At 41.2% G+C, this 18,332-nt stretch overlaps 1 protein-coding gene across 1 annotated transcript in view; it reads right to left on the bottom strand.

Annotated features, from left to right (window-relative positions):
• Nucleotides 1-476: 476 nt before the first annotated feature.
• Nucleotides 477-18,332, bottom strand: part of LOC135242931 (beta-1,4 N-acetylgalactosaminyltransferase 2-like) — a 42,634-nt gene continuing 24,778 nt past the window's right edge. The window contains exons 5-10 of the mRNA XM_064314270.1: nt 13,531-13,711; nt 12,514-12,600; nt 10,920-11,101; nt 10,479-10,622; nt 10,113-10,335; nt 477-2,541 (exon numbers count right to left, since the gene is read on the bottom strand). Of these exons, the coding sequence (XP_064170340.1) occupies nt 2,354-2,541; nt 10,113-10,335; nt 10,479-10,622; nt 10,920-11,101; nt 12,514-12,600; nt 13,531-13,711 (1,005 nt within the window). The 3' untranslated portion in view covers nt 477-2,353. The remainder of the gene's footprint in view (nt 2,542-10,112; nt 10,336-10,478; nt 10,623-10,919; nt 11,102-12,513; nt 12,601-13,530; nt 13,712-18,332) is intronic.

Raw genomic sequence — 18,332 nt, 5'->3', positions numbered from 1 at the left:
GTCTGGTATCTGTTAAGGCTCTGTTCCAGTGTGTGGATGAACCCCACAGTCTGGTATCTGTGAAGGCTCTGTTCCAGTGTGTGGATGGGCCCCATGGTCTGGTATCTGTTAAGGCTCTGTTCCAGTGTGTGGATGAACCCCACAGTCTGGTATCTGTGAAGGCTCTGTTCCAGTGTGTGGATGTGTCCCACGGTCTGGGACCTACTGTGGTAGTGGTTGGCTGTAGTGTCAGTCTTCAGGGATCCACATCTCATTGCTCTCTAACGACCCCTGCTGGGGGACCGGGCACCTGCAAGTACGCATGCTGAGTTGCACTTGAGGTGCCTTCCTCGGTGTCTGTGGGCGTTGCTCTTTGCAGGAGAGCATGTGCCCCAGCGAATCAGGGAGATCGGCTTCAAACAGCTATTTACATAAACCTCAAGTGATGTACCATCCAGTGCCATCACACAGCAATGCATACTGTAGGAAGACCTGGCTGAAAATCAGTATGTTTATTCAAAGCGAACATTTTTAAAAAACTTAAAAAAAAACTGTGATTTTAAACAATTACAAGAGAAATTCATCACATTTGAAATATTACTTGCCCAGATAAAAACAAAATAAATAAAAAATAGATCTGATGAAAAATATTCAAAGGTTCAAAACTACAGTCTGCAGAAACACAATTAAGAGGAAAGAAGGCAGTCCTCAGACACGTTGTTCACTGCACAAACTTCCGGAATAATCCGCACGCATCCCACAGTGTTCCGGAACAATCTAAACTACACTGAGAATATTTCACAGGACACCAGGAAGCCCCACAACTTCGGCTGTGCGTAGACGGAACCTCAGCCCCACTCCTCTTCATGGTAAAGTGCCGTGACATCTTTAATCACCACAGCGAGTCAGGGCCTCGGTCACATCCAGGAGACGGCAGCGCCTCCTGCAGCACAGTGTCCCGGTAGCTGCCTGGTCCTGGGTGAAAGGGTTAGGGTTGGCCTGTCGTCTGAGCCATACGGCATTCCAACCCCCGCACCAGTCCACCAAACGGAGCACCAGCAGCAGCACCAGCACCAGCAGCAGCACCAGCAGCAGCCGAGCTTTTCCGGGGGGGGTCTCTCATCCAGGAAGTAAGAAAGCCCCACCCACATAGCTCCAGACATCTGACAGGAGAACGCAGCATTGCTTAAAGTGCACTCTGTGGCGTATCAGGAACAGTGAGTGGCAATGGAAACTACCTACGGGTTAGGAAACTAAATACGGGCAGCAGCCGTACCTTTAAGCAAGGTACTCGCCACAAAAGTGTCAGAAGAACATTCAGCAGTGTAAACTGTTTGCATGTTTTAACACACGAGACGTGAATGTAAGAGGATCTGCTAAATTCCTGAAATGTAATTGGCCATGCGTTTTGGTTTTTTTTTTTCCGCAACTGTTTATTCAAGAGTCATTGCGATTGTCCACCAGGCGTCGCCGTAGCGACTGGATTAATGCGGTCGACGTACCTCCGCGGAATTCATCGGAGGGATGCGTCATTGTTGCTATTATTGAAAAAGCAAAGCAACCGAAGGAGGGGGGAGCTTCGATGTCGAAGTCGCCCTTCTCCCGATGCGCGTACGCGTCCTTCGTCCTTTCAGACGCCGTCGGGCGCAACCACCCCCCCCCCCCCCCGCCACCCGCCGCGGCGAACGCCATCGGTCAACAACGCTATGCGGGCGACGCCGCCTTTAAACGACTCAGGCCGCTGAGATGGAAAGTAAAGGAAAAACGGAGGAGGCTGATTTGCCTGGATCAGCACTGTGCAGTCGGAGAATGACAATTTCAGAAAGGATAATTAAAAAAGGGTACCAGGGGACGGAATGGTCCTTAGTCTCAGTGTGTGATACAAGGCACTGTGCATATCGAGCACAATACGCACAAATTTCACACATACACACAGAATTAACTACAAACACATGCTTCATGTGAAGAAAAAGGGATCACATTTCCCATGGCTGTGGTCCTATCCCTAAGCAAATTACACCTGTAAGAATTATGTACATATCAAATATGCTGTTAAAAAATATGCCTGATTAAAAACCCCTCTGAAATTACCCAGGGCCTACACTCAGGCATAATTAACCCCTGAAATGCTAAGTGGGTCGCATAAGACGCGCCTGCAAACAATACACTGCCAGCAATCACATTTGAATTCAAATACACATTTCTTTAAACATTTAAATAATAATTTAAAAAATGCACTATTCCTTGTGCAGACGGAGGCCCGGTTAGGGACCAGAATGTAACGCACAGTAGTGGTTTTTAAGATGTGGATGTAAATACACACATATCCCTGAACGGCGCTCCCTGAAGCGCACGCAAGTCCTTCTCGGCTGTTTCAGTACTTGACGCACTTCAGCCGATTCTTGAAGAAGTGGAGCGCCAGCTTGCTGTCGGTGTCGCTCCTGGGCGGCATGCGGTACTTGTAATACTCGCCGTTCGTGTCCGCTCTTTTGGCCTGGTGTCCGATCGACAGATCGGGACAGCTCGCCACCAGCAGCTCCCCCAGCCCGTCCATGAAGAACTCTGCAGAGGAAAGGACAGGAAAGTGGGAACATAAAAGAGGCGTGGGGATGTTTTCAGGGCGAAATGGCCGCGAAACGAACCACATTTGGACCGTTTCAAGACCTCCTCCACTCAGAAATGTGTTTTTTAAATGGTGAACTCCTCTTGGAAGCATGGCATGTGCGAGAAAAATTAGTGATGTCACAAATTTGTCAAAGCTATCACGGTCCACTATGCAAAGATATGTAAATTACAGGAGTGTGATGTGGTAAACGGAAACCTAAGCACACAGAAAGCTGACTAGTTACTAACATTGTTGTGACAGTTGATGTGTTGATGCCCTGTTGCTATACATCCACAGCAGCAAGTTCTGCCAATCTGCATATTCATAGATTCTGGCATTCTCGATGAGGGTAAAGGTGTAGAAATGCTGCTAAGCCCTTTTAGTAGTTCATGTGACATTTTTAAAAACCATATTAAACAAAATATTAGTCAATATTGAATATTTTTAAGGGTTTTAAAACACAACTGGAAAGGTACTTTCGGAAACACCCTGGGACAATAAAACATTTGCACTAGTATCTACATATGGGTTGTTGAACAAGAAATGATTTTAGTCATTGAATTAATCTAGTATACAATATCATAGCTGCTCCCAAACTGCTATGCAGAATCTCTCACACCACATAAAAATGTGCTGCTCAATGCTGAAAACTAAATGGTCTTCCCCTAACATATATATGTAAGCACAACCTCCACATAAAAACGAAGTTGCAAAAAATCTAACTTTTTGAACTCATTCAATATTAATATCAAGTTTTACATTTACCAACAATTTACTGGATACATTTCTGGCACAGTCTGGATTCGATATCAGACCATGGGGCCCAACTACGCAGCATAAAAATGCCTTAACAAGTTGAGCCAGTTCCCAGCAGCCCCAAGAGAATGCTATGTGCAAGTCTCTTAAAAAGTGGCTTTGAAAGGACTGGACAGAATAGCACACATAGTGCTATAATATAATTTGTGTGAATATGACTATTCAAATGATCTTTTTCATATTTGTGCATTTGCATGTTGCCGTTGGCATAGCAAGTATATTACCGGTTCTGTTCATAACAATTGTTTAAGGCCTGGCTATAGCACAGTATAAAGAATAGAAACAGAACCTTTTCTGCTATACTTGCTGATGAAGTGCCAAAAGTTACATTACATTTATCATTGGACATCATTCAAACATCTTTTAAATGCAATACAAATACATCTCACTACATGATAGGAACTTGTGTTTTGGGTGGACAGGTTGGGATCTCATGCTTTGGGTGGATAGGATGGAATCTCATGGTTTGGGTGGATAGGATGGGATCTCGTGCTTTGGGTGGAAAGAATGGGATCTCATGCTTTGGGTGGATAGGATGGAATCTCATGGTTTGGGTGGATAGGATGGGATCTCGTGCTTTGGGTGGACAGGATGGGATCTCATGCTTTGGGTGGTCAGGATGTGATCTCATGCTTTGGGTGAAAAGAATGGGATCTCATGCTTTGGGTGGATAGGATGAAATCTCATGGTTTGGGTGGATAGGATGGGATCTCGTGCTTTGGGTGGACAGGATGGGATCTCATGCTTTGGGTGGTCAGGATGTGATCTCATTCTTTGGGTGGATACGATGGTATCTCATGCTTTGGGTGGACAGGATGGGATCTCATGCTTTGGGTGGATAGGATGGGATCTCATGCTTTGGTTGGACAGGATGGGATCTCGTGCTTTGAGTGAACAGGATGAGATCACATGCTTTGGATGGACAAATTCCAAAGAATGAACTGAATTAACAAATTCCCTTCAGGTAAATATTTGGGATAGCTATCGTCAATATGCCAATATAACATTGTCAATATGTACGTAACTGTAAAACTTGAATAGCCACAGGATAGCAGATGGTCAGCAAGAAATGCTAACGTGTGTAATAGGATTAAAACGTAATGAGGCAAAACCTATTCCTTTTATGTCCTTTTTTGGCTGCTATCTGAACCATACAGCATTCTTTTTTTTTTTTTGGCAGATAGATGATGTCACTGTAGCTTTAAAAAAAAAAAAAAATAAGTCATCGACTGCCAACAGTAACGCTCTCTGTCGGTTCAAAACCCACTGTTTTAGCCATTTCTGCAAAGAGTTTGATGTCTGTGATGTGTCTATTATGTGATCTGAACTGAGCATGCTGTTGTCCTGTCACTGCATGTAAACACTGGTTTGCTGTTCTGTGCCATGTTTGGGTGCTGTCTTTCCAGGAGCACTCTGATGGTTTTATGCACCCCCTTTCTCCAAATCAGTAAGATATGGAGCCGTAGAGACAGCACCCTGGGGTTTTTCCATATTACACTCAGGCCTGTACATGTATAATACTGCACATGGGAATTAGAACGTTCCTAATCCTCTTGCATTTATGTTATCTTCCAGGGGGATTATCAGACAATATCTTTTTTCAAATACAGCAGTTTACTTTATTGGCGTGTCTGCGTGTTCTGCTAGCTTGAATGGAATATCTGCCCCCAGTCAGGTAATTCTAGCCTTCAGTGAGGTTATAGTTTCACCTGGACACTACACTCCTTTCATCCTGACAGTTTTGATTAAGTACCTGCCGCCCCATCTGAGACTAACCTGAGGCGGAAAGGAGTGTCAGTTTGGATACGGAGAGATCTTATTCTCTGAAACCATACCTGTCACACCCATCACACAAGGTGTACAGGTGTGCTCCAGTTACTGCTGGCAGGAGATGACATTCAAAATGCAAGAAGGGGCTATGTTGTCACCAGTGGTGACCACTCCTCGGCCAATGCTAGCACAACACGTGGGGTCCCCCAAGGCTCCATACTGGGTCCTGTGTCGTTTAGCCTCTACATGCTGCCACTGGGTAATGTTATAAGGGACCACAGGATTGTTTTTCATAGTTATGTGGATGATACACAATTATACATATCTATATCACCCACCGGCATCAGTGCCGTTGACAAACTGGTTAAGTGGATTGTATGTATCATGTGAACTTGTGGATGTCACGTAATTTCCCAGAGTTGAACAAAGACAAGACAAAAGCACTGAGACTGAAACTGTGCATTGACTTAGAATCCCTAGCACAAAAGCTAGTAACCTTGGTGTGCTATTAGATGCATATTTGAATTTTGATGCCCATATCAGAAACATTACCAAAATTGGCAGTTGCCTGTTTTTTATTGGTTTTCAAATCACTCAATGGACTAGCACCCAAATATATTCCAGACGTGCTTGTAAAATATGCCCCCTTTAGATCCCATTGTTCTTCTGGCAGTGGATTTTTAGTTGACCCACCGGCTAGGACAAAGACCTACAGTGGGGAGGCAGCTTTTAGCGTCTATGGTCCTCACCTCTGGAACGGCTTGCCTTCAGAATTTATTTTTAAGCAAAATCTTAAAGACATACCTTTTTTGTTTAGCTGTTACATAGTTAATTTCACTTTTGCTATTTCACTTATTCCTCTCACTTATTTTGCGTTTACATTTATAACCTCTGCTAACTTGTTTTTATTACTACTATTGTTCTTATGGTTAGAATTCTTATTATTATTGATGTTTTTATTATTTTTATTTTATTATTATTTTAATGTCTTTCTAACATTTCAGTGTTGTTGTAGCTCTTTTGTGGATATTTACTATGCGAAGCACTTTATATTGCAATCTTGCACAAAAGGCGCTATTTAAATAAGCTGTGATTTGATTTGATTTGATTTGAAACAACAAGCATCTGCCAAAGAAGACATGATTCAGTATGGCTCAGATAAACCCCCCCCCCCCCCCCAAAAAAAAACAAACAAACTACACTACCTACACTACCATGGACAAATATGGATATATAATGCCACGGTCTGCCTTAATCCTATTTTAATCACATCACTTCTAAGCATTGTTTGCTGTTCATAAGGCACAGACACCGACTGTAGAAGATGTAGGGGTTCTCTGCTCCAGCCAGCGCAGTGGAAATATCATATATCTGAGTAGGGTGGCTGTGTGCCAAAGTGGGAGGGCAGCCACCGCTCGGAGTGTGCCCGTCAATATCGCGCGCACCTGTGCAATTCTGGCAGCTCGTCTGAATTTTCAGGTCATTCCAGTCTGTCGTTTGCATCATTCGCCAACAGCCTGCTCAGGCCACACCTGTGGCGTATAGACTTTGATATAAATCCCGGAACTAGGAAAAATGCATTCACTGTTCATTATTTAATTTTTTAAATCATTTTAATTCCCGTATTTATTTCTAATTTTTATTGTTTATGGCTGTTCTTACAATGCATCGTGGTCCTGAATTTCATTCTTTTTCTTACACCGTCTGTAATGAGAAGAGTGACGATAAACGCAACTTGAACTATTTTTTTATTTATTTAATCGACTGTAGTTAAAATGATAGTAACAGTACTGGCACAAATTATGGATAGACTGCTTTTATAAACAGAGTTTGATGATTAATGCGAGGGTATTTTGCAACAATCTCTCTTTTTGGCAAAATAAATGTAACAAGTAATACATTTAATGTCAACATAAAACAAAAATTTAGAAATAATTAGCATCTGAGTGAAAGAAATAATAATCATTAGAAATTCCTATATGCATCAGTTTATGCCAACATAATTGAGCAGTATAACACATCTTACTAGTGGAAGTATTTTTCTACATAAAATAATAATATTTCTGTGAAGAAAAATTTTTTTTTTGGTATGTAAACTTTATTTCAAATTACTGATGGTCACAGAATGTCATTGATGGACAACAGGCTGTCCCTCTCCAACAACATTGCAGCAGTAACCCGGCCATGCAGATTTTTCCTGTACAACATCCGCAGAATCCGCCCCTTTCTCACCACCTACTCAACCCAGCTCCTGGTCCAAGCAATGGTTCTATCCCGCCTGGACTACTGCAACTCTCTTCTGGCTGGACTACCGGCATCTGCCATCAGACCCCTGCAACTCATTCAGAATGCTGCAGCTCGTCTGGTCTTCAACCTCCCCAGACACTCCCACGTCACTCCCCTGCTCACTACCCTCCACTGGTTGCCTGGCAGTCAAGGGATCAGCCCCAGCATACCTCCACAAGATATTCAGACCCTACATGCCAGCCAGATCCCTCCGTTCTGCTACCTCAGGACGCCTAGCACCTCCCCCTCTTCGCACCTGCACTTCCAGAACACGTCTCCTGTCTGTTCTGGCCCCACGATGGCGGAATGACCTCCCTGTGGAGGTCAGAACAGCTGAGACTGTGACCCATTTCAAACGACGACTGAAGACTCACCTCTTCAGGCTGCACCTCTCCCCCTCCCTCCCTTCCCCCCTGTAAATGACTAAACTTAGGGTTGTAACTAGGCAGCTGTTTCGTAGGTGACTAGGTGCATTAACTGTCTTAATGACTACTTGTGTTTTTTTTTCCATAGATTGCGTTGTTGCCGTTCTCGTTGTTAGTGTTAATCAGTTTAACCATCAGGGTCCAAGTTGAACTATGCGGTTGTTCCCTGCACTTGGACCGGTACTTCTCTCTAGGGGTTTCGTCATACTTGTTCCTGGTTATGGTTATACACTTTGTTGTACGTCGCTCTGGATAAGAGCGTCTGCCAAATGCCTGTAATGTAATGTAATGTAATTACCACGCATGGTCAAGAAGATATTTAGGGGAGAACTGGCAGAATTGTAACAATTTTCACTTCTTATTGAATTAGAAGTAATGTGATAAAAAACAGTGAAAATACACTAGAATACAAAGAGAATACACTAGTATACTATAATAAATCACATTAAGTTTTAGGTGATCGCAAATGGTTTATGTACAATTTAAACAAAGGTTAACGTAGTCCGATGTTACAACGGCAAAGTATGTGTGGGACAGTAATAACAGAGGTAACGAAAAATAACTGCATAAATCTGCAATACTTATTAGACAGAACACTTTTGGTTCCAAGAAGCATACTGTGAATGGCATACTGTGAAATTCAGCATTAACAAATTCAGCATTAACAAATACTGAGTATTTAAATTACAAAATGTATTTGAAAATACATTTAAGGAGCATTTGCATGTATTTGTAATTACTTTACAATGTGTCTTAAAAAAACATTTAAAATAATGGATTTTCAAATACAAAGTGTTTAATATGATGGAATTATTCGAAAATACTTTCCCAACATAAGGGCAGTGGTGCAACGTGCAGTTGTACCAAGCTGTTGAAAGACTTGAAAAGCACTGGATATGCGGAAACATACCAGCTCTGAAAGCTGAGAATTTTTCTAATTAGAGGACAGTATTTTGATGAGAAAGTGTAAAGAGACTGCTGATGGACCTGGTCCAATTGTACCGATTTCCATTTTTAAAATGTTTAGCTACAGGTTTAATGAGGAATTAAAACTGACCCATAATAAATGGTTTAGGCAATGTTCTAATTATGACAGAAAAATCTGAACAAATTCGATTGAATTTCTGTTATTTATGAGATACCTTACCCTTACCCTAACTCATTTTTATTTTTATTTTTAAAGTGACCGCCCAATTCTGTACCGCCCTACAGACATTTGCCGCACACTTGAAATGTGTGAAATGTGCAGGGCTCTTAAAGGGAATGAGCAGAGGCCATTTGATTGGCCATTAACAAATGCAGCTGCAGCACATCCGCTCATCATATATTCAGTGTAATCCGGCCCTGTTTCCAGGTGCGCCGCGGCGCTTTCCGCTCTGCGCTGCTCGCCTCTGGTCCCGAAAATACCAACCAATCACAAGCCACGCCCAGTGCGCCTCACGCCGCCCCATTCGCTGCGTTCATGTGTGACATTGATTCCGAGAACTAGAGCCCCATGTCTTTACTGGTAACGATTCTGCTATCCCGTGGCTATCTACCAAGTTTTACAGTTTCGTACATATTGACAGTGTTTCACCAAACAGCACTTTTCTTGTATGGAGCACAAATTGCTTTAAAAAGCACCATAAAGCCATGATTTAAATGAGGAAATAACACAGAATAAAGACAATAAACATTGAATAAAACAGTAATACTTTTAAAATATTTACACAGCATAGAAAGTCTAGATAAAAGTCTGGTGGATTATTCTATAACACTGAAGCCTGTGCCACCACCAGGACAGTAAAGAGGTGTATTATTGAGGATTTAAGGGATCTTTTTAATACAAACACACACACACACACACACACATTCACCTACACATACACATTTCCCAGGAGTCCTGGTTCTGAAGATACTGCTGGACTCAGCTCAGGATCTACCTGGTCTTGCAGAAATTATCACATAAACAACTCAAATAAAATCTGTGACTTTAGCACAGCAAGGTGATCAGTACCTGGTTGGAGGACGAGGGAATTTGAGTCAGTGACTTGTAACCATAGACTGTATAAAACTTACAACACGGTTCTCAAGGTGCGGTGTGAAAGCAAACAGGAAGTCGCCCCAGGAACCGATTTAGTCCCTGTTGTGGATAGTTCCCATTCGCGCTTAGTTCTTACAACCTGGTGGAGAAGGAGCAATAAACATAAACACGGGTGGGAAGGGGGCTTCGTACACACGCTTGGCCTCACCTGAGTGGCCCACTCTCTTCAGCAGTGGGTCGAAGCCCACTCTGCGCACGGCGTCTGTCCGGCCCAGGAAGAAGTTGACAACCCCAGAGGTGTAGAAGCAGTTTGGGATGCCCGGAACCGGCTGGTAGTTTCCTGGGATTTTACTCAAACAGCCACCTTCCTCATCCCCCTCCTCATACAAGACTTTGAAAGTAAAGGCATTTGTGCCTACAGATCCACCCAGCTGCCGAAACAGGAACAGTCCATCAACAGGTGTATATAAAGGGAAGTTGTTTCAAACTGAGTCAAAACAAAGAGAACCGCTTGTCCATCTGCTGGTCAAAACTACCTTCCAAGGACCACATTTGGCAGAAATGTCATGCTCACCACATCCAGTTCAGGCACAGCCTCCATGATTTCAACAAATTTCTCAATCTTTGTGTTGTCTATGAACTCAAAGTCATCGTCCACCCACAGGAAGTACTTGGTGGTGACCTGTGAGATGGCAAGGTTCCTGCCAGCAAACCAGCCCTACAGGTTAGAACAGAAAAGACACAGGAAAAAAGTGCATTAGTAAACATTCAACACTGAACACAGCATGCAACACTCAACACTGAACACAGCATGAAACACTCAACACAGAGCACAGCAGAAAACACTCAACACTGGACACAGAAATGAATATGAATGAATGAATGAATGAATGAATACTGACTACCATAGGTTATTATCTTTTAAAATCCAGCCCTATGTCTCTCCCTAATGTAGCACCATGTGCATACTGTACATGTACTAAAACTCTTCCAGCATCTCTTCTAAAAGCTGTACCTGTGCAGGTGGCATGAAGTACTGCTCAATGTTGCTGCCGTTCACTTTCTGTGGGTTGAAGCTGTCGTCCGCAACAATGATTTTGATGTCTTTGTAAACATTTCTTATACTTCTGATGAGATAGTTCAGTTGGTTGTATCTCAGGAAGGTCTTAGTTGTTATTGTTACTTGAGAACTGATACCTGTCACAAGAAACACATCACAATTCACAAAAGTAGTCATTTTTTGGGGACAAAAATGCTAATCAAAACTGATACACTACTACATTCCAAATACATACAGGAACTGTGGTGGCTCTAACAGTTGCAGTGACTGGGGTTAAATTTATGGAAAGTTTCTCCCTGACTCTCACACACAAACTCATTGTGCTATGTTGATTTGGAAAGAGATTTTATGTTTAAAAACAGATTTTCATTTTTCAAGATAAACGTGACAGAAGAGCAATATTTATGTTAAATATTTAAGTTTTAAGATCTGAATTTTATTTCAAAAATAAAGCTTTTTTAAGGTGTTAAAAGATTAAGACAAAATAAGTATCATTTATTTTATTTGAAAAATATAATAAGAAATGTGTGATATAATAAAAAAAGGATTTATATTTGCAAGACTAAAAGTATTTATTGTTAATTTGTTCTAATGAAAAGAATGTACCTCAGGTTTATTCAGACATTTTTCTCTAAAGCTTGGGTGTACATTTCACCTGATATAAGCAAATTTATCTTTACCTGTTACATCTATCCCCAGCTAGCATCATAACTTGCCCCAAGAGTGGGGAAGGTTGTAACAGTGGAACTCTTTGTGTTTGGCATCAACTCACATATTCTGCCAATATTGTAGTCAATGTCTAAATGACTGTTATTTGTAGCAGACAAATACTGGCAGCTTAGATCAAAGTATGAGAGCCATAGCCAAAACATTCACTGAGTTATTGCTTTCCTTCAAAATACTTTGCCACCGCTGGTTTTTCTCCTGGGTTTGTTATTAAGGTATATACACAGATGTAGTAAGACAAAACATTGCTAACTTTAAAAAACCAGGCAATGACTATAAAAAATAGCTAAACATCTTAAAATACAATCTGCATTATTAGGGCAATAATTAAGAAGTTTAAAGTATCTATAAGAGAAGACTCAGCACTGTTATCTTGGCAAAGGGAGGGTGCACAAATTACTAAATGCAGTGGCACCCAGACCGATGTCACACAATTTTGTCAGGATTCTTTTTATTAAATATGCTGTGTGTCTTCGTATCATATATATATATATACATCTTGTGAGTTTGTCAATAAAAGTAATTGTAATTCTAGTAACGATAATGGTATAGTAAATTGCTACAATCACAAAAACACTGGTTGCTATCATAGATGACCTATCAATCAACACTGGCTAAATAGGAATTGCCATCCTAATGTGATGCGTACGTAATTGCGTACAGCAATACTATAAGCTGTTAATGTAATCAATGACTTCTTGGCTAGGTTATCTAAGTTTGCCAGAAAGAGAAGTGTCTTTCAGCAGTACTGCCGCAGGTAGAAAAGCTAAAACTGAAGTAGCATTGACATGTGATTCAGATGTGTGGAGTTCAGCTGACTCACCCTCTCCAAGGTCGTACAGCACTGGCACTGTAGGCTGTCGGATCTCAATGGGGAAGACGGCCTTGTACTGATCAAAGGTGAAGTGTACTGTAGAAGAATCAAAACACGTGGATAGAGTGAACATATTTACCTTAACATATAAAATAATGCAACCACTTTATACTGACAAAATTATTTGTTTGCTTTGATTAATAACCACAAAACCATCTGTGGGTCTGAGGTTCTTTTCCTCCAAATTAAATGAAACACCCCTAATTCTGAATGATCCGTATACGATTCGCTCAGTGCTGGGAACGAAAGCTATCACGTTGAGAGAGAGCAGCAGACTAGCCAGAGCACTTGTCCCTTGAATATCCACAGAATGTCCCCTGAATGTCCCCAGAGCACCCCCTGAATGTCCCCAGAATGTCCCCAGAACGACCCCTGAATGTCCCCTGAACGTCCCCTGAATTTCCCCAGAGCGCCCCCAGAATGTCCCTAGAACGACCCCTGAATGTCCCCAGAGCGCCCCCTGAATGTCCCCAGAGCACCCCCTGAATGTCTCCAGAATGTCCACTGAATGTCCCGTGTCCCCTAAATGTCCACTGAATGTCCCACCAACCACTGCTTCTTTCTAGTGTGCAATTTCCATACCAATAAACATTTGCCAATTAACTAAAAATTGGGAAATGTAATTATTACTGAAAGTATATGTCACTTACATAGATATAATAATAAACGTACTATATATATATACTATATAATACGATATTTCCCAAAACTCTTTGTATCATGAAAAGGTAATCATTTTTCTGCTTTATTATGTTCTTCATCAGCACTCATTGCTGCAGCTTCTACTATTGATTGAGGAGACCGCAGATAAGCATGAGGTTTATGTTTATGGTTTATGTTTTTTAGAAGGCTAATGTTTTTGAGGTTCATGTTTCATCATCATTGTGACTCTAATACATTCAAAATATATATTCAATTTCTATTTCACTTAAGAGTAAAGGAACAGAGTTCAGGGGAGGGGCTTACCCAGGTCTCCAGACTTGATGCTGTACACAGTGCTTCTGTAGGAGACCCGACCCAGCAGGTCATTGAGAGACTGCAGGCTGGAGGTAGAAATGGAGAGAACCTTCTCACCCTGTCCCTGCACTTGGTCCTTTTCCTGAAGACTTTCCACTGCCAGGACACCACCGCTCGCGCTCAGTGTCACCTGCACATAGAGTCCGCAGTTATAGAAAAAGAAGAGACCTGCTGAATTCAACCAGTCTTCTGATCTTTAGTGTGCAAAGCATTCTGGGTCCAGACTGTACCAGGAGTCTAGGATGTTTACCCTTTGGTTCATTTTCCAGAAAGTTTTATTTGGAGTGCTGATGCTTTTACACCAAATGTATGATTTAAACATAAAAAAGAACCGTTGCAGGATTTGCATCGTTCTTGGAGGTAGGGTAAAATGTAACTGTACAAGTACTTTCACCCCCGTATCGGTACTCAAATTCAGTAGTTTTATTTTTGTCTAACTTAACTCCTACTCCACCACATTTATGAAGAACATAGAGACTTTTTACTTTTGACTCATTTTTACATTGTTACAGTGCACAATTCTTTGAGAGCAAAATGTCAGATCACCCATCAACCATAAAACCACAGTCCCACAAAGTCCCACAAAGTCCCAAAAAGTCCCAAAAAGAAAGACGGTGAGGCAAATGGACCGTTATGAAAGTCCATTTGTTTCATTTTTTCCAGATAAACCTAGTAGGGGGAGTTCTGTTCATTTTGCATAACAACGGTCCAAATAGAACTACCAACCAGAGTTTTGCTTGACAATGGTAAAATAATATGCCCAATTGGCCGCTCTCAGCTGATTGTCGACAAAAATCAATAAATATTAAAGTAACCATATATAGTCATTGTTGGTAACCCATTATATAATTTGAATAAACCCCTCCAGGCTGTCTCGTTATTGGAAAATAATGTGTGGTGGTTTTATATTACATTAGCATAGTTGGAAGTTTAAACAAAGTCATTTTACGTAGATTGCAAGTTTGATATACACACACCACCATCATACTTAAGCTCATTGAAATCATTGTCTTTGTAGTTCTTTTCCCTTTTATCATACAAAACGGAGTTCTGTGAAACAGACAATCAAACGATCCGTCATTTTGAATGTTTTGAATGTGACGTTGTCAACAACTTCCATTTTTTGTTGGTCAGACGTGTACATGTTGAAAGTGAAACCTCGGAAAAAGCGACAGTGGTCCCGAAAAAATTAAAGCCGCAATATCGCTCAGCGAAATTCCGTCGCTGATGTGAAAGCTTGCATTAATGTGCAAATTAAATCGCACAAAAAAACGCGTCTGGTGTGTAAAGACCTTAAGGCACACAAGCTTAGGCAGTCGATCCTCGTTTTTGTTCTCCCTTTAGCCAACAAAAAGAATGCAACAGATATAATTTAGTCATCTGTGCAGTGCCTGGAACCAAAATGGAGCACAGAGGACATGCCAAGAGAAGGTTGCAAATGTTCTTGGAGCTGGGAAGATGAGAGATGCTCGGAGGAGAATAAAGATCCTCTCATGCCTATCAACAAAGCAGAATCACCCTGGCTTTTTTTCTAACACTTGTGTTCAGCTGAGTCTTCTTTGAGGCTGTGGTTATTGTTAAAGTGACTTACTGTTATGTATTAACGTAAACTCAATTATTGCAACACGTGGATTTTGGGATGTAACAAGCATGAACAGTCATGTACTGCAATCCTGTCTAAATCAACTGGTTTTGATCCTGTGATTGGTTTAATCCCTCAACTCAAGAACACACAGTACCAAACCCATGGAAGCCACCAATCATCAATCCCCAGTGCCAGAGAAGACCAACTCGAAGGATCCTAATGACTTTCGACGTGAGCCATTAACATCCGTCATCATAAAGTGTTTTGAGTGCCTGGTGCTTTCACAAATCCAGCAGAGTGACCAGAGTATAGGAAACCCATTACAGTTTGCCTATCAACAGAAGAGAGCAGTCAACTCTTCTACCACTGCTCCATCTGGTTCATTCCCGTCAAGAGATACCAAAATCATACACCACATTCTGGTGCCTGTAGATTTGTCTAGTGTGATATACATCTATACAAGATATACATCTCAAAAACTATAAAGGGTACAAATATGATTCACGGCTTTTTTTATAAAAGCCTTTTGACTAAGCAGTCCGAATTCACATTACTTCTGTTTCTGGAGCTCATTTACAAAAATTTATGCACAGAAAATGTAAAAAAAAAAAAAACAATCCCTACATTCAAGTTTAAATTTTTTTCCCTAAGGTATAAAAGGGATACTTATAAAAGCTATGTAAGAAATAACTCCAGTTTGTGATTCCACTATATGCTGACAATCTGTGGTAAATATTTGATGGCAATTTCTAAAGCCACTCAAATTCTTCCGTGTTTTAAATTTTTCTTTTTTTTTCAGGCGAGCCCTTTTGGTTACAAAATTGTGCCAAGCTGTGCCGAATTGTGTCAAAAATGGCAATGTTCCAGAAAAGCCTCAATATGTTTTATTTTGTAGGTTGTTACAACAAAATTAGATATTCTGGTAATAAAACATAATTTTCAGATGTGTATTTGATGCTTTCATATTACACAAGTACCTACCCAAAGTCAAACAGCTGTCCAAACCCACGTCGCAGCACAAGTGAATCTTGAGTAAATACGTGTTCCCAGACCTCCATTAGCCAGAATGAGTCATGGTGTATGCAAACAGGTCTTCAAAGGGGATGGTATAAAATTTCCCTAGATATTACTGCGTTCCAGACCTGTGTTTATTCAGTTTCAAACTCCTATGATGGGGCTGTGGTGGTCGGGTTTTGGGAGGGTAACCTTTATGCATGTTAAACATACATAAACTATATACAATGAGCTCCATAATGCTGTCCTGAGATGTGTGGGGCGGGCGGGGGTTGGGGGGTGGGGGTGGTTAAACAGTGCTGTAAATTCTATATGGTGAAACTGAAGTGTACTCTATATAAATACCCTTAAATACAAGCCCAGAAAGTTCATTTTAACTACATGTGAATTGTTTGATTATAAATCTACAATTATGGAGTACAGAGCCAAATCAAGAAATAAAATATGTCTTTGTCCCAAAAGTTGTGGAGCTCACTGAATATAAGATATACAAGTGTGCTTAAGGTGGATCTCTAAATGTGCTGTAGACATGATATCAAATGTCTGCCAGTTTCCTGAGACAAAATAAAAATTCCCATGCTGTAACAAATAGAAAGACCCGTGATATACAAGTGTGCTTAAGGTGGATCTCTAAATGTGCTGTAGACATGATATCAAATGTCTGCCAGTTTCCTGAGACAAAATAAAAATTCCCATGCTGTAACAAATAGAAAGACTCGTGTCCTTTGCAAGTGCTCAAGTTACCATTACTGTAAAACACAAAGCAAAGAAAAGCACAAAAAAAGCAAAGAAAGCACAAAACAAAAAAAACAAAAAAAAAAAAACAGGTTCCCAGAAGGCTGGAAAAAAAAGCTGGGGACAGACAGACAGCAGCTGTGCTGTCCCGGTGCACCAGTGCATTGTGGGACAGCCCTCTGGCCAGAGGAGGACCTGCAGGGCGGGGCGGGGCGGGGCGGGGCAGGGAGGAAGTCCCTGGTGCCTTAATGGCAGAGGACAGGGTGACTGAAAGCACAAAGGAGAGCTAACTAGCACGGGACTGCAGAGAAAAGAGAAGGATATCAGTTAACCGTGTGTACAGAGAGCCATTTACAGACCCCACCAACCCGCGGCCATGGAAACCAACACGCTGCTCAACTGTTCGTCATGCTGATATACAGTACCTGATAACCATCCCCCTCTCCAACAACAACAACAGAGATCGACAAGTCGCCCCCATGTTGTGTGTACATTTCTTTTCCGTTCACCTACACAGCCTTCTGCACTGCATGAAGATCTACTCATGTGGAACAATGACTACTAAACAAGCCCTTCCCCACGCCGCGTTATACACTGTTAAAAACAGCCCCTGATCGCTGCTTTCCGCAGGCCTTGTGCGCAGTCATTTTGCATTAAATTTATATTTTCATGTTTTGTGTTTCTTACTAGAATTCCCTTAAGGCAAAACTTAATTTATAATTAATGTTAATAGAAATAGGAATTTCTGAATGCAATTTCTGTAATTTTATTTTTTAATGTCATTTATATAAATGGTAAATTTCTATTAATTTATATACATTTCTACTTCACCTGAAGTTCCCCTGGGAAAATAAAGTTATTCTATTCTATCCTAAGCCTCCAACAGGGTTACAGTCTAACTGGTTATAAAGCATTGTCTTCACAGCCTTAAACTTTTCTTCTATTCAAGTAGTGTTTGAATGGGGCCTTTTATTTTCCTGGCATTGTTTTACATACAGCATTATGTACTTTAACTCAATTATAGTCTTCAGCTACCTCATACACTACAGGTTCTTTGGAAATGATGTCATCACTATTGAAGATCAAATGGCAGGTTCCTCCAGGTTTTTCGGGGATTTTCAGTGTCCACAGAGAGTGACACGTGAGCGCCCTTCTCCCTGCACATTTTAAAAAGGGTCTATAGACACAAACGCCATTTTAACCAGTTACAGCGATACCTCCAGGAAAAGAAATAATGAAGTCCTGTCAGACTCAAGTGACAGGAGGCTGAACAGGAGAGACCTGAAGGTGCGGTTTGACACACAGCACTGCGATGTGCACGGATGGTTGTCCTCAAAGTAATGTTTCAGAAAGGTGTTTAAGAAGCAACGCTGCAGTACGTAGGCAGGCAAAAAAAAAATTATACAAATTTAATTTA

This window comes from Anguilla rostrata, chromosome 17 (assembly GCF_018555375.3).
Source record: "Anguilla rostrata isolate EN2019 chromosome 17, ASM1855537v3, whole genome shotgun sequence".
Classification (NCBI taxonomy): Eukaryota; Metazoa; Chordata; class Actinopteri; order Anguilliformes; family Anguillidae; genus Anguilla; species Anguilla rostrata.
The sequence above is the reverse complement of the archived record's forward strand: the minus strand, read 5'-3'. Positions and strand labels throughout refer to the sequence as shown.